This window comes from Cupressus sempervirens, chromosome 8 (assembly GCF_028749045.1).
Source record: "Cupressus sempervirens isolate cs-2001-9-10 chromosome 8, ASM2874904v1, whole genome shotgun sequence".
Classification (NCBI taxonomy): Eukaryota; Viridiplantae; Streptophyta; class Pinopsida; order Cupressales; family Cupressaceae; genus Cupressus; species Cupressus sempervirens.
Window position 1 is genome coordinate 153,398,589 of NC_143125.1, and position 14,966 is coordinate 153,413,554.

The 14,966-nt window shown below is 40.3% G+C and overlaps 1 protein-coding gene across 2 annotated transcripts in view; it reads left to right on the top strand.

Annotated features, from left to right (window-relative positions):
• The window catches only part of LOC149542012 (uncharacterized), a 163,630-nt gene extending 149,031 nt beyond the window's left edge, over positions 1 to 14,599 (top strand). Inside the window, exon 7 of one of the 2 annotated variants that reach the window (XM_089797056.1) lies at positions 6,844 to 7,291. In XM_089797056.1, coding sequence (XP_089653182.1) covers positions 6,844 to 6,924 — 81 coding nt within the window. In that variant the 3' untranslated portion in view covers positions 6,925 to 7,291. Of the gene's footprint in view, positions 1 to 6,843; positions 7,292 to 14,069 lie in introns of those variants that run through there. The other variant, XM_089797057.1, reaches the window with a different exon arrangement.
• The last annotated feature ends 367 nt before the right edge of the window (positions 14,600 to 14,966 follow it).

Below are 14,966 nucleotides of genomic sequence, written 5' to 3' on the forward strand. Positions count from 1 at the left end.
TACATGCCAGCGAGCTGGAAAACCCTTGAAACGAGATTTCATGCCTTTGAATCCTTCTCATGCTCAGGAACTTTTTGAACGATGGGGTTTGGACTTTATAGGACCCCTGAAGACCAGCCGAACCAGAAGATGCCATTACATTGTGGTTGCCACGGAATACTTGACTAAATGGGTGGAGGCGCGTGCACTACCAGACAACTCGGCGGTAAGTACAGCACAGTTTATTTATGAGCAGATTATTACTAGGTACGGCATTCCGTTACAATTAACCAGCGATAGAGGACATTTTGTAAACCATGTGATCCGGCTGCTCACCACGGAGTTCAAAATTTACCATTCGCTGTCAAGTCCGTACTACCCAAGGGCAAATGGACAAGCCGAAGCTACCAACAAAATCCTGGTATCAATTATATACAAATCCTGCGCCATCGAAGGGGAAGATTGGGAGGAGAAATTACCTTCTGCTCTGTGGGCTTACCGCACGGCATACAAAGTCACAACCGGACACACGCCGTTCCAACTGATGTTTGGACAGGAGGCCGTAGTACCAGCGGAATTTATGATACCAAGCTTGCGGATAGCACTAGACAACAAGTTGGGCGACATGGAAAGCTTAAGAGAGCGGTTGTATAAACTGAACAAGTTAGAGGAAAAGCGATTATTGGCACAGTGGGCGACTGAAGTAACACAGAATAGGCGAAAGGCATGGCACGATAAGCACCTGAAGCTAAACAGGTTTCAGCCCGGACAGTGGGTATTAAAGTACGACGGTCGAAATGAGATCAAACCGGGTAAGTTCAAGGTTAAGTGGGTCGGGCCGTACCAAATTCGAGAAGTAGGGGACAATGGCGCAATCAAATTATGGACTTTAGATGGACATGAAGTGCCTCAAGCGGTGAATGGGTCGAAGTTGAAAATCTATTACGCCCGGAAGCTTTCTGCATCAGGAAATGGCCTTCGCAAGACCCCTCCGTCACTGCAGCCTGATGGTGACGACGGTCGAACGGAAAATTAACTGTTTTTTTGTTGTCAAAAAAAAAAAAAGCACCGTACGGTTTTTACACCGTACGGATTTCTTAAAGGGAGTACGGTTTTTTAAAAAAGCAAGATACCGTACGGATTTCTGACCGTACGGCTTTCTTACGGGTTTAAAGACACCGTACGGTTTTGCATCGTACGGATTTATGAGAGGAACACAAGTGTGAAAGGCGCCGTACGGTTTTTGAGTACGGAAGTTGGGGAATGGTACGGTTTTAAAGAGACCGTACGGATTTCCTAAAGTGAAGTACGGTTCACAAAACACCTTAATTCTCACCGTACGGACTTCTCTTGCACTGTACGGTTTATAACTTTTGTATGCACGGAAATTTCCACAATTTGTACAATTTTCAGGCAGTGCGGATTCCATCAGAAATACAGCCTGTGGTGTACGGATTTCAGAAAGAGAGGAACTGAAGGGATTCTGCATTTTTCACAGGCAGGTAATAAAAACAACCACCGTACGGACTTGAGGAGGGAAACTTTGGTACGGATTTGTGAGGTATGGCTTCTTATTTTATTTTTCTTCCAACTTCTACCTTGAGCGGATTTTAATCTCTTCCTGCGTGTACGGATGGGGATTTTCCATACATATTGTTGAAAGAACTCTTCACCGTACGAACTAATTTCTCACTGTACGGATTTGGGGAGACCATTAGAAAGAGATAATGGAGTCTGCAGGTAAACGGCAGTGGAAAAAACAATTAGCGCAGGCCAAACTTGAGGAAGCCAGGAGGAGCATGGCAGGTACAGGCAAATTGAATGTGGGTTCGAGTAGCAACAAGGAGAAGCGTAAGCCAGTAGCACCTCCAGCAGCAGAAGTCACACCACAGACTATACAATTTGAGGGATTAAATGGAACAGATTGCCGGAAATGGTGGCAAGAAAACCCTGAGGACCATCCAGTTAAAGCAAGCATCAGAAAAGCGCAGGTGGAATGGGCCATTCAGATGCCTGTTTTTTGCATTCGAGATTATGAAGGGTATCTGCGTACCATGATTGAAACATATGACAGAACCTCTTGCAGAAGCACATTTCAGTATCTGGGACGGAACTTAGTGGTATCATTCAAAGCAACAGATTTCACACGGGTTTTTGGCATTCCAGGGCAGCAAGGCAGAAAGATTCAGCCAAAAAAAATTCCAAAGGATGGGAAGCTATTTTTAATCAGGTTAGTTTGTGGGGATTTGACTGAAGTAGAACAGGCGGCATTAGCCGAGACATCCAAGGGAAGGGGTTTAAAGAAAACTGACCTTCAAGAAGGGCCATGGCGGTGTTTAATGGACTTGGTTAAAAGCAGGCTTACGGGATCCTCTAGGGCATCGGATATCACATTTCCGCAAGTATCTATGATGAACGGCATAATGACTGGAAAGGTGTATAATTGGGCGTCTGTACTAGCTGAGCGGATGCATGAATTCATGACTCTCCAGCACAAGACATTCTATATGCCTCATTACGCCATTGGTCTATTTTTGGATGCTATAGCACGGGTGATTCCATCAGAAGAGTTAGAGGCGAAGTCTGGACCATTGGCTCCAGGAGAACCTCCTATCATGCAATGGAAGCACTTGGACACAATCCCTGGGCAGAAGGGTTCAGCAGGTCAAAAGAGGCCACGGGTAGACAGGGCAGGAGATAGTGATAGTGGCCGACAGGAGACATCTTCTGAGCAAGACAGTATGGAAGAAGACGAGGGGGAGGGCGAGGATGATGAAGAGGTTCAGGTCGTCACGGCTACTCCCTTGCTTTTTCCGCGTACTACAGTCCCTATGACTTCCGCATTGACACCTCGGGGTCTGCACATGGCTCACATTCCAGGGTTTGGACAAACTCGGCAACCGATATTGATGACTGGAGGATCCCACCAGGCAGTTACACTAGCCATACCGTGGCAACATGGGGTACGGCCTTCTCCTGTCCGACCAGGGGTAGGATTTGCGGTCGGCTTCGCCCACCTGGCCGCACCTGTGGACCGTGAGACTTCATCAGCTCCTGAAGCTCTTCCGGTAGCACCACCCGGGGCGTCTGCCCTAAGTCAGCCAGCAGCAGTTGTTACAGTAGCACCGTCAGCAGAAACCCAGATACCCCCAGTAGAGAACGTATCAGACGGAGGAGCACAGGAGTGTACGGATCCAGCACAGCCAGAGGTTATGGATAGAGCCAGTATTTTTCTGAGGCAGCAGTTCCAACTCGTCCCTGACAAGCGTGGCCCATCCATTCAGTCGCCCAGCTATTCTGAAGTAACACCTATTCCACAGCCCCAGTCTCAGGAGGAGGGAACGCCACATGCCGTGATTGCACCAACAGCAGAGGAGGTGGCACCAGATGTGGGCGTGGCTCCCGCCGATAAGGAGGACAATAGTGACCCCGAATGGTCATTCGAGGACTTCGCCAAGGAGGATTATGGGTCGGATGAGGACAGGTGCAGGGACTACCTCAGGACCATGAAGTCTGCATTGAAGAAGGGGCATGATGTGGCCATTCAGGCTCTCACTCGGCGAAGGGAGTGGCATTTGATTCGAACGTATATTCGTAGGATTTGTCCTGAACGATTTCAAACTTGTTTTGTAGATAGAGGTTGGCCGACCATTGAGACACCAGAGATGTTGGCAAACTGGGCCACTGAACCAGAGCTGGGACCGAGTGACACTCCAATGATGAAGCTGGCACATGAGATCGTGGGACTGTACAAAGAAGTTTACTATGCACGGCAGCGTGCAGAGGCGGATAGGGTCGCAGACAGTGTTGCAGCTCAGAGATCCCTAGCAGTTGAAAAAGAGGCCAGAGAAAAGTTAGCCACTGATTTTGCCGACCAGCAGGCAGCATGGGTAGTAGAGCGGGCAAAACTCTTGAAGGATATGGCTGCATTGGTACAGGAGAAGGACGCAGCTATCCGGGATAAAGATGCAGCAGAGCATGAATTACAGTTGGCCAAGAGACAAGCTATGGATGCTGCGCTTCTCCTGAAGGAGGCCGTAGAAGTTAATTCACAGATTCAGACAGATCTGCGCCTCCGGACTGACCAGGTGTATGAGTTGCGTCGTCAACAACACTCTTCTGGGACTCCTCCTTCTCTCTAGTATTTCTTCTCTTCTTCAATATGGATTGTCTCGTAATTTTGCTAGTCGTCAGGAGACGACTTTTCTTTTTGGGGGGGATGATGTCGTCGGTAGAAATTGTGTATCGGCCGACGGGTTCCTTCGGGAAAGTTCTTTGTATCGGCCGACGGGTTCCTTCGGGAAAGTTCTTGTTATGTAGCCGACGGTGAACAGTTTGTAACGGGTATAATGTACTTAGCCGACGGATACCTTCGGGAAGGTTCGTCGGAAAGTATTTATAACCCCTTCGGGAAGCATTGTAATCATCTTATCATTATCATATCATATGAGAAAAGCATAAGGTACTGTTGGCATATGCGAATAATAATAGAAGTTCTGCTATTTGTTGTTCGGTGTTCGTATCGATTTCCAGTGTGCGTTGCTTAATTAATCCATACGGTAAACATCACCAACTTCACAACCAAGCTGCTGTGAAGATAGGAAGTTTCCTTTGTTCATCAACAATTTGTTTTCTCCTTTTTTTGCATGTTTAAGTTCAGACTTTATTTCAATGGAATTCCTTCCTGTGAGATAGAACACCAATTTCTAGTTCCAAAGAATGCAACCTCACACTTCTCCAGTTGGAAAACTTATTCTCCTTTCTGGGGCTCTTAGTTTTATGACCAATAACTTGCATGTTAATTGGACCACCTAGACTTATGGGCAATTTTGTGTGGGAATTAGACCCTAATTTTGAGGAGGTTACCTCCTACAAATGTAAACCTTGAGGCCATTTTTTTGGTCAACAAATTGATAATTTGAAGTGCTTAGCTATTTGTAATAGATTTCACTCTTGCTTTCAGAATTTTAGCTCCTACACAGAAGCATTTTTTGAAGATTATAAATCTCTCTACTGGTGACTTGTTAGTACAATTTTGGAGATTAATACAATATAGCTTGTGTGTTTACAGTCTCATGGAATTGTTCTTATGAGTGTTTGATATTCTTCTTGTTTTGCATCTTCTTTGATTCAATAGTGAATCATTATGTGCATGTAAATGGTATTTGAGGATTAAATGAGAGTGTGAAAAAGAAGTTAATGACACTTGCATGAAATTTGTCTTACATTTACATGCAATTGCTAATTTAATGTGTTAGATGAATCATATGCCTAATGCTTTCTTAAATCTAGTTGATAGTGCTTAATTAGATATATCTTGGTAACTCATCTTCTCATTCCCCAGATTTATCCTTTTAGTGCTTCTTTCAAATAATTTAGGATTTAGAAGCTTTTATCTTCATCCTATAACTAGCATGTCCATTTGTTAAGATCAACCTCATGAACAGTTACCTGTTTTAGCATTGTTGTGACCCACCCAATGAGACCTTGGGAGGTTGGGGTTTTTTAATCCTCACCTCTTTTAGGAGAAGTTAAGTGGTAGCACTGAGCTTGTGTTGAGTGTGTCAAAAGGCACACCAACACCATGGGCTTATTGTAAATTCTTCTCTATGTAAATCTTCCACTTGTAAAAGCACTGTATGAAGTCCGACAGGTACATTCTATTAAGGCCTATGGGCAATATGTAATGAACCTGCGAGGCTAATTTGAGGAAATTGCAGCTCCAATATTATTTTTAACAAGACCTCGTAGCATCATTTTTTAAAACACCAGGATTGTAAATTATTACAATATGACTTTCATGTAGCCTGGGATGCATGATCTTCATGTTGGCATATATTTGTGTCCCTTTTTATCACTGTCAAAGAACTATTGTTACTAGGGTACTTCATTTTTTCTTTTGTGCAAATTGACATGTGATGCCCACTCTTAACATAAAGGGGGGTGCTAGAACATAATTTTATTAGGGGTCATGGCCACAAGGTTATATAACTTTTATTAAGCATGTCCCATTTGAAATAATTATAATCTGATAACTGTAAGATTATTAAGTACTCATGAATGGGGGTTATTGAGAAGGCATGAGTAGTGAAGCCACCCTTTCTCCTCTAGTTAAAGAGGATCTCTCTCACTTGAGAGAGTGAATTTGGAGCTTTATCGTTATATCACTACACATAGAAGGCATTATGGGCCATATAGAAGTAAGGAGATGTAAAATGATGCTTTATACTTCTAAGGGTTTTCCCATGTATATCTTGTATAATGGGTAATTAAATAATTTTATGGTCACGTGATTCTCATATCATTTAATAATTATGTCGTTTGTAATGATTAGTATCCTAAGATCCTAATTTGTACAATACGCCAACTATCTATCTGCCCATGTGAATTTCCAATGAGAGAGACAGGCCAACTACTTACCTAACGATATGTATTCCAATGAGATAGGCATTGGTTGACACACATTCTTTGAAAAGATAAGTTGGTTATATGTAATACCAACCACATGTTAATTCATTATGCATTTGTTGGGAAGGTAGTGACAAAATTGCCAACACGTATTGATAGAATATTCTTGCATATTTGAACAGAAAAACATAATTGAGTGTCTTTCATCCCGATTCTTCTACAGGCATGATAAATTCTTTTAATATAAATATGATGTCCTCTAAATTTATTATGTATCACTTTGACAATCAGCATCACCATGGATTGTTTTTGAAGTTTTGTTTTTCCACATTTGAACATGTTTTATTAAAACCTGCTTGTTGAAGATACAAATTTTAGTTCACCTAAAATTATCCTGAGAAAATACACCATTTCCTAGCTTTATTTTGACAGATGAAATTCCTTATTTGCAAGCAGATAGTCCAGATGCATAACTCCTGGTTGTCATTTGTTGAGTTAACCAACAAATTGGCAAAATCTGAGGTGTCCACTAGCTGATGGAGGAATTCCTGATCTGCAGTGATTACTTAAGCCACTGAGTGACTAGAGCACAAGTTTGGAAATAACTCGCCAGGCCTGTCACATCAGATTTTTTTATATGATCAGGTTTCAGGTGAAATAACATATTGCAGTAAATCCATCTGGAAACAATTAAAAGTGAAAAAATTGCATTAGTTTGTGGTCTGATGAAACGGATCATTGTAATCTCAACAATATATATTTTCTTCTCTGAAGGTGACAATATAAATGCCATCATGGATGTCATCTTGAGCCTACTTAAATTACACAGGTCAAATCCCACAAAAATCAAAGTTCTGATTCTATCGAGAATATTTCAAATAGAAGCATTATTTATTTTCTTTAACAGTTTTGTTACTTCAGCAGTTGTATAACTGTAGGAATGCATTTGTTTTATTTTAGCCGATAGACAGCTAGAAACATATGAAGGATATTAATTTTGAAAGAGTATTTGACTAAGTAGGTTTTAGTTGGAGTATGGTTAAACACCCCATGGTCATGATTGTGCTTGTGGTCATCCTAATTATGTGGTCTCAGATCATTTATCTATTTACTGCTGTGTTTAATTTATTTTCTTCCAATGTTTCAGGCTGGATACCACTGTGTTTAGTTTTGTTCCTTATCATGTTTTGGGTCTATTGGACACAATGGACAGAAAAGAATTAAATGCAAATGTGTCCAGATAAATGATTTGACATGTTGAACTTCGAGCAAATTGACGCATTTTTTTTTTTGGTATTTGAAGAACATTTAACTGCTTTGAGAATATTATCCACCATATATAGTTGCATATCAGATGTATCCCATGTTTTGATTGAGAACTTAGCAGTCTACCTTGCTCTCACAAACATGTGTAGTAAAACAAACTGCAATCGAGCACTCTTCATCTAAAACCCACAATCTAGCAAATTAAATGATAACAAATTGTATCAGATCTGAAAGATCTGATAACTGCAATCATAGAAGAATCATGAACTGGCACCACCACCACTCCAAGCACATTGACGCTAATCTCAGAAATGAAATCCACCCTTTCAAGCATTCTCTCGATACATGGGCTGGATGTGCTTCCAGTGCGCATTCGAGTGCATCCCACCTCTATATCTGGAGGTTGGGGAATGCACAAATCCAGTAACTGAGGCTAAAGCAACAATTTACCCAAACACCTAGAAATGGCTTCCAAATCCTACACTTAGCTACTTACTTTCTGCAATCAATCCGCAAGAGGTATGATAGGCTTGGTGTTACAAGATGGTGAATATAAGGCCTAAACGACCCAGATGCACAATCAATTACCTAGAATATGCTCTGCAATGAATCTAAAAACACTGATTTCTACTATATGATGAATTCTGATTCAATTCAGCCTCCAGGAAATGTTGGGTTTTCATCTAACCTTCCAATCCCTTGGGAGTTTCCATTCTCAGAAATCTAATCTGTTGTTGAAACTCTTCCTAGGAGCTTGATTCCATAACTGCTGCTATCAAAATGAATGCTCAAATGCTAAATTGAAACCTCCAAATGTTCTTTTATTCATTTCCAACCTCAACCGACCCTTTCAAAGTTTCCACTCTATTAAGTTTATTTTAGAATTTTATTCCCCTTTGTAATGTTCCTGTCCTCTTGAATATCAAAACAATGACAGAATAATGGTGTGTGTCCTACAGGAGAGTGTCGTACGGATCTGTAGGATATATGTATCAGGGAATGGTGGTATAGGAAGTCCATATGGGAGGCCTGGCTATGTCGTACGGCTGGAAGTGAGTGTGTCGTACGGTCGAATTGGCCTGGTTTTATGGTGGGAGGGGTGTAGGCCGTACAGTTGGAAGTGAACAGCCATACGGTGGGAAGGGTGTAGGCCGTACGGTTGGAAGTGGACAGCCATATGATGAAAGGGGATGTAGTACAGTGGGGGTTAATGAAGAAGCATGGTGGATGGAGGAGTACGAGAATAGAGAGAGCCATACGGCAGGCTGTACATTAGAATTCAGGAAGAGTGTGGGTGGAAGGTGAAAGTTGTGCGGCAATAGAAGTACCAGAGCGGGCAAGAACAAGATGTGGTACAGATGGACTTCTATGCCTTACAGTGAGAACACTCACAATCAAAAAGAATTTAATGGAATCCGGATACCAAATGATAAAGATCAAATTCAATATATATATGCCGAAAGATGGTGCTCAGATTTGCCAGATCTGAGCGAAGTGTTTACAAGCGATGGAATAGGGTGAGGGTTGAATCCCACTGAAACCAAACAAGCTAAATAGGGAAGGTCTTTCACTTCAGAAATGACAAACAATAGAGAACCCTAGACAGGAGTTTGTAGTACAAAGAAATAATCTAGAATGCATACCTAAAGACTACCTATAAGCCGTGCTTAAATACCCGTTGGGAAACTTTCCGAGGGTGTACAAAGATAGCCGACGGCGGCACAAACTACGTAAACAAAATAAAAATGGGTCCGAGATATAGTAAATCAATCGGCCCATTAACAACGTTTAGTTAAATACATTTATTTTATAATGGGGACATTATAGTCCTCCCGTCCCAAAATTTGCTTGTCCTCAAGCAAATACACATCTGGTTCTAGGAAACTTTTTGTAATCAGCTCCTTTAGTTCCGAGTCAGGCACTAAGTAGATCTTCCCGCCGAAGTAAATGATATCATCAATAACTTTGTATCTTTCATCGCGTACATAGCCATCCATCAACTCACATGCAAAAGTGTTCTTGGAATACTCAACCAATAGATGGGCCCGCCAATTATCCAAGGAATGTGGTGAGGTGTTGACTATCTTGTTTTTATCTGCAGCGTCTGGGACCAAAACCTGTTTAAAAATTGCCTCCATCTTCTTGATTGTGACTTCCCTCGATCCTTTATTTGACATTCCTCTTAGTAGCACCTTCTTGCCATCCGTCTCGAATGAAAAGTCCATCCTTTTGAAACGTTGGGTGTACTGGTCAAGAGTTTCCAACCACTAAATGCCCAAAATGATATCAATATCAACCAAATCTATGACAAAGAAATCATTTGTCATGGTGTAGTTTCCCATGGAAATTTGTAGCTGTGGGATCACATGAGTGCAAGGTAACAAGGTTCCTCCTGCAACCTTATCCTCAAGTCCTCCATGCTCAACTGCGCGCAGGCCTTTACTAGTGACCAAAGATGAATTGATGAAATTGAGTGTGGCGCCACTATCAATCATGATTGGGACTCGTTTTTCGTGAAGTGTGCCACGAACTTTGAGGATACCACCTCCTATCGATGTAGTGAGGGTAGCAATGGAACCCCCTTTTGTATTAGGGCATTTATTCTCTCCTGTTGGGTAATGTCTTCATCGGTTGCTGTAGGTACTTTTCCTTCGTTGTCATCAGGCATCACCTCAATGTAGTGAATCTTTCCTTTCCCAAGGCAACGATGACCAAGTCCCCATGGTTCTTTGCATGTAAAACAGAGCTTTTTCCTCCAAAATTCTTGCCGAGAATCTGCATCAATCTGAGGTTTCTTTTGAACTGTCTCCTTGTCCTTGTCTTCTCGTGGGATGGTGTTGGTGTAGCTACATGAGTTTTGGAGGAAGATGTGGCCATGTCATGCACCTTCTTAATAGCTTCATTGAGTTTACACAGGTTGAACCCTTTGATCCAACCTCTCAAAGGCTCCCTCAGCCCATCCATGAATAACACAATTCAGTGTCTTTCAGAGACGTTTGTGACTAGGACTGACAACCTTTGGAACTCAGTGATGTAGTTGTCTACCATGCTTGTTTGCTTTAGTTGAGCTAGATCTTTGAAGTTTAGCTCAGGATCTTTCCCATCGAAATGGTCAATGAGTCTCTCAGTGAACTTGACATAAGAGGTCACTTGGTCATGACTGAGAGTGACCAATCCATGATGCCACCGCTCATGTGCCACTCCTTCCAGATGAAGTGTTGGGAACTTGATTGCTTCCTCTTCGGGCATTGGATTGAGTTGGAAATAGGTATCTGCATTTAGGACCCATGATTGTGTGGTAATGACTCCAGATCCATGAAATTACAATAAGTTTACCTTCTCGATCTTTCTCCTAAGATCATCATTAAAATAGTCGTGATTTCCCCCACTAGAATATCTCATTCTTCGATCAACATAGTCTCTGTAAGATATATCACCTTCCATATTCGCATTCCACCAATCTTCCCGAAGTTTTTCTTGCATTTCCTCAAAAGTGGGCTCTCTTCCTTTGCGTGGTGCTTCCATCCTTGAAAGGAAGATGGGTATCGAGGGTTGAGAGCGAGAGGGTTGAAAATTTGTCCTTCCCGAAACAGAATCATCGCTATGCCCATTTTGTTCTCCTGTCTTTCCCTTGGCCAATTTTTGTAGAGTTTCTTGCATAAGCCTTTGGGTTTCGTTGATTTGCATTTGGTTTCTGTTCAGCTCTCTTAAAAGATTCATGAGTTCTGTTGTGGAATCCTGATGATCTTCCATTCTATCAATAGGGTTACTTTTCCTTCTCCTTCGAGTATAAACTTGCATTCACTTCCACAAGTAGGTAGGATCAAAAGCTATGATACCACTGTAATGTTCCCATCCTCCTAAATGTCAAAACAATGACAGAATAATGGTGTGTATCCTACAGGAGAGTGTCATACGGATCTGTAGGATATATGTATCAGGGAATGGTGGTACAAGAAATCCATACGGGAGGCTTGGCTATGCCGTATGGCTGGAAGTGAGTGTGTCATACGGTTGAATTGGCTTGGCCGTACGGTGGGAGGGGTGTAGGCCATATGGTTGGAAGCGGACAACCGTACGGTGGGAAGGGTGTAGGCTGTACGGTTGGAAGTGGACAGCCATATGGTGAAAGGGGATGCAGTACGGTGGGGGTAATGAAGAAGCATGATGGATGGAGGAGTATGGGAATAGAGAGAGCCGTACGGCAGGCCATACGTTAGACTTTAGGAAGAGTGTGGGTGGAAGGTGAAAGTTGTGCGGCAACGGAAGTAGCAGAGTGGGCAAGAACAAGATGTGGTATGGATGGACTTCTATGCCTTACAGTGAGAACACTCACAATCACAAAGAATTTAATGGAATCCAAATACCAAATGATAAAGATCGAATTCAATATATATATATATATATGCCAAAGATGGTGCTTCTATTTGCTGAATCTGAGTGAAGTGTTTATAGGCGACGGAATAGGGTGAGGGTTGAATCCCACCGAAACCAGACAAGCCAAATAGAGAAGGTCTTTCACTTCCGAAATGGCGAACAACAAAGAACCCTGAGCAGGAGTTTGTAGTACAAAGAAATAATCCAAAATGCATACCTAAAGACTACCTATAAGTCGTGCTTAAATACCTGTCGAGAAATTTTCCGAGGGTGTACAAAGATAGCCAACGGCGTCACAAACTACGGAAACAAAATAAAAATGGGTCCGAGATATATTAAATCAATCAGCCGATTAACAAGGTTTAATTAAATACATTTACTTTATAACAGGGACATTACACCCTTACCAATATCAATCCCTTATTTATAATAAATTATAATAACAATAGGAGCTCTCCAAAACTTGAGTCCCTGCCTTATGTAAATATGTGAATAAAATTTGATTAAAATAATTGTTCATATAATATTAATAAATGTCGTAATTATCAAATGGAATAAATGTTCCATAATACCTTTCATTTTAAATTGATGCCTTTGGACATTGTCTACAGTTGTTGGTTGGAAAAAGGGAGAAAATGTAACCTGCATAACATAATTTAAATATTAGTCTTATCCATTAAATATAGATATAAGAGAACAAATTAGAATGTTATAATTCATTGCTAAATAAATAATATTAAGCATTCTTTAAGTAAGTTAAATGTCTCTAGCCAAATCAAATGCATGGACAAGAAAATAAATTTATAAAAGACCTTGAATCACATCAGATGGAAGGGAGCAAACGTTAGAAAGTATGGTTAAATCTAAGATTCTAAAATCAATCCTTACAACCAATGTCATCTGAAGGAAGAATTTTATGGTGAACTACAACCTCAAACTCAACACAACCATCTGATACAGATAAATGACTGAACAAAATAATTCTAACTTTAAAATAAATATCGAACTTTAAAAACAAGATTGAGACTAACAACTATTTATTTAGAGGATGCTCATATGTCCCAAAATATCTCAATCTATAATTGGAAAACTACTAGGGAGAGGGTTGAAAGCAAAAATTCCAAATAATCAATACTGTCTCTGGTTTTGATTGGGGCAACTCAACAGGTTGTCAGCCTTCCGGTTAGAACCTGTGATCATGGCAATTTTGATTGCTCCACACTAATAAATCAGAATTAACAAAAGGCCTTGAATATGCTCAAGTCAAATCAAAAGGTAAATAAAAAACCAAAACAAAACCCTAGAAAAGCAATTTGTGCCAAAAATTAAATCAGAAAAGATGTTAGATGGAGGCAGTGATGCTAGTCCAATACATAGGCAGGAATGCAATTTCAGTATGGTTCCTTCTGTTATTGTGATCTATTTATTTGTCTACTATTGATGGCTCAGCTGAAAAGATTGTATGTGATTTCTTTCCAATAGTGGGAAGAAAATCACAGATATAGCTTAAATATGCCCCAGGAGTGGAATATGACTCCAAAATCAAGAAGTTTTGTAAGTCGGCATAATTTTTGTAAAGTCATTGTTGGACTTGTAAGTTGTTAGATACTTAGTCCACTTATTATTTTATTATCTATACAGGCCAGTAAGAATGAAGTGTAGTTCATTATTATGGAGGAGACTATGAAAAAGATGAATTAATCATGTCCCCTATTGGCCCTTGCTCTTTCTTCATCAGAGAGAAGATCGCAGTCCTCGCGAAGTACAAAACATTTCTCCCACAAATAATCAATGATCCCAATCTTTTGGGGAAATTTTTCTTCAAAATCGAAATTGATAGTCATTCCCTTTCACATTGTCCTCCTTGATGCTATTCAAGGATTTAGCAAGGTCTAAAATGCAATTTAGTGTCGGATTTTGTCAGAACAAAAATACTTGTAATCAGAACAATTTCACTGTAAAAATGTTTCAAGATCTGCAAAAATATTTAGTCTTGGTAATTTGTATTTGAAATATTTCCTTCGTATTTTGTTCTGCAGGCTGATCCTCTGTCTCAGTGGGTCTGTATAGTTGTTAGCATTCAGAATCTATAGCTATTATCCTTTACAAAGCTGGTTTGCGCAAATTTTAGATACAAATTTGATTCATTTTAAGTGCCCACTTCTTCAAATTGTCCCCTTGCAATTTATAGAACACAATGTGAAGGAAGAATGCAGATGGATTGAATTAAGCAGTCTGTCTAATTTCCATTGATGATTCACATTTCTCTTCTTTTTCCTGCCATTTTTATGTATGAAAACAGAAATTCAAAGATAATGAACGAGTTTCAAGCAACAAAGTATAACGGGAAGTTGATAGGAGTAAACTTCTCATACTTAACTATGGCACCACATTGCCCAATACATCAATTACACATATTGAGAGGTTGAGGAATAATATTCAACGAGCATATCAAGAGTCAAAAACATGAAAACTAACCCAAGAGATTCCAAATTCTCTAAGCCGTTTTAGAGGGCCCTAATGTGGCATGTATGATGATCCAAACTATAAATAAATTTTAATGGCATTACATTGTGTGTTAAATCATATGGCTATTGAACATTTGGAACATCAAAAACACTACATAAATACCAAAACACGATGTTTAGATGTTAACAGTAACTTCTAGTGACAAATATTGCATCAAGTCAATACAATTTTCCAGTGACATGACATAGAGATCCAAATCCACATGGTAAAGATAAGAATACAGTAGCAAACATTATGTTTTAATTTTTTATCAGATTAATAAGCATTTTTATTATGATGGCACCAAGATACATAAGATCCAAATTTTAAGTATGAACATATAATCTAATTTAATCATTTAAGTTCATAGACATTATTTGACTAGTATAAGCCTTTTAATAGATGTATGATGTTTCTTTCAGATTGTT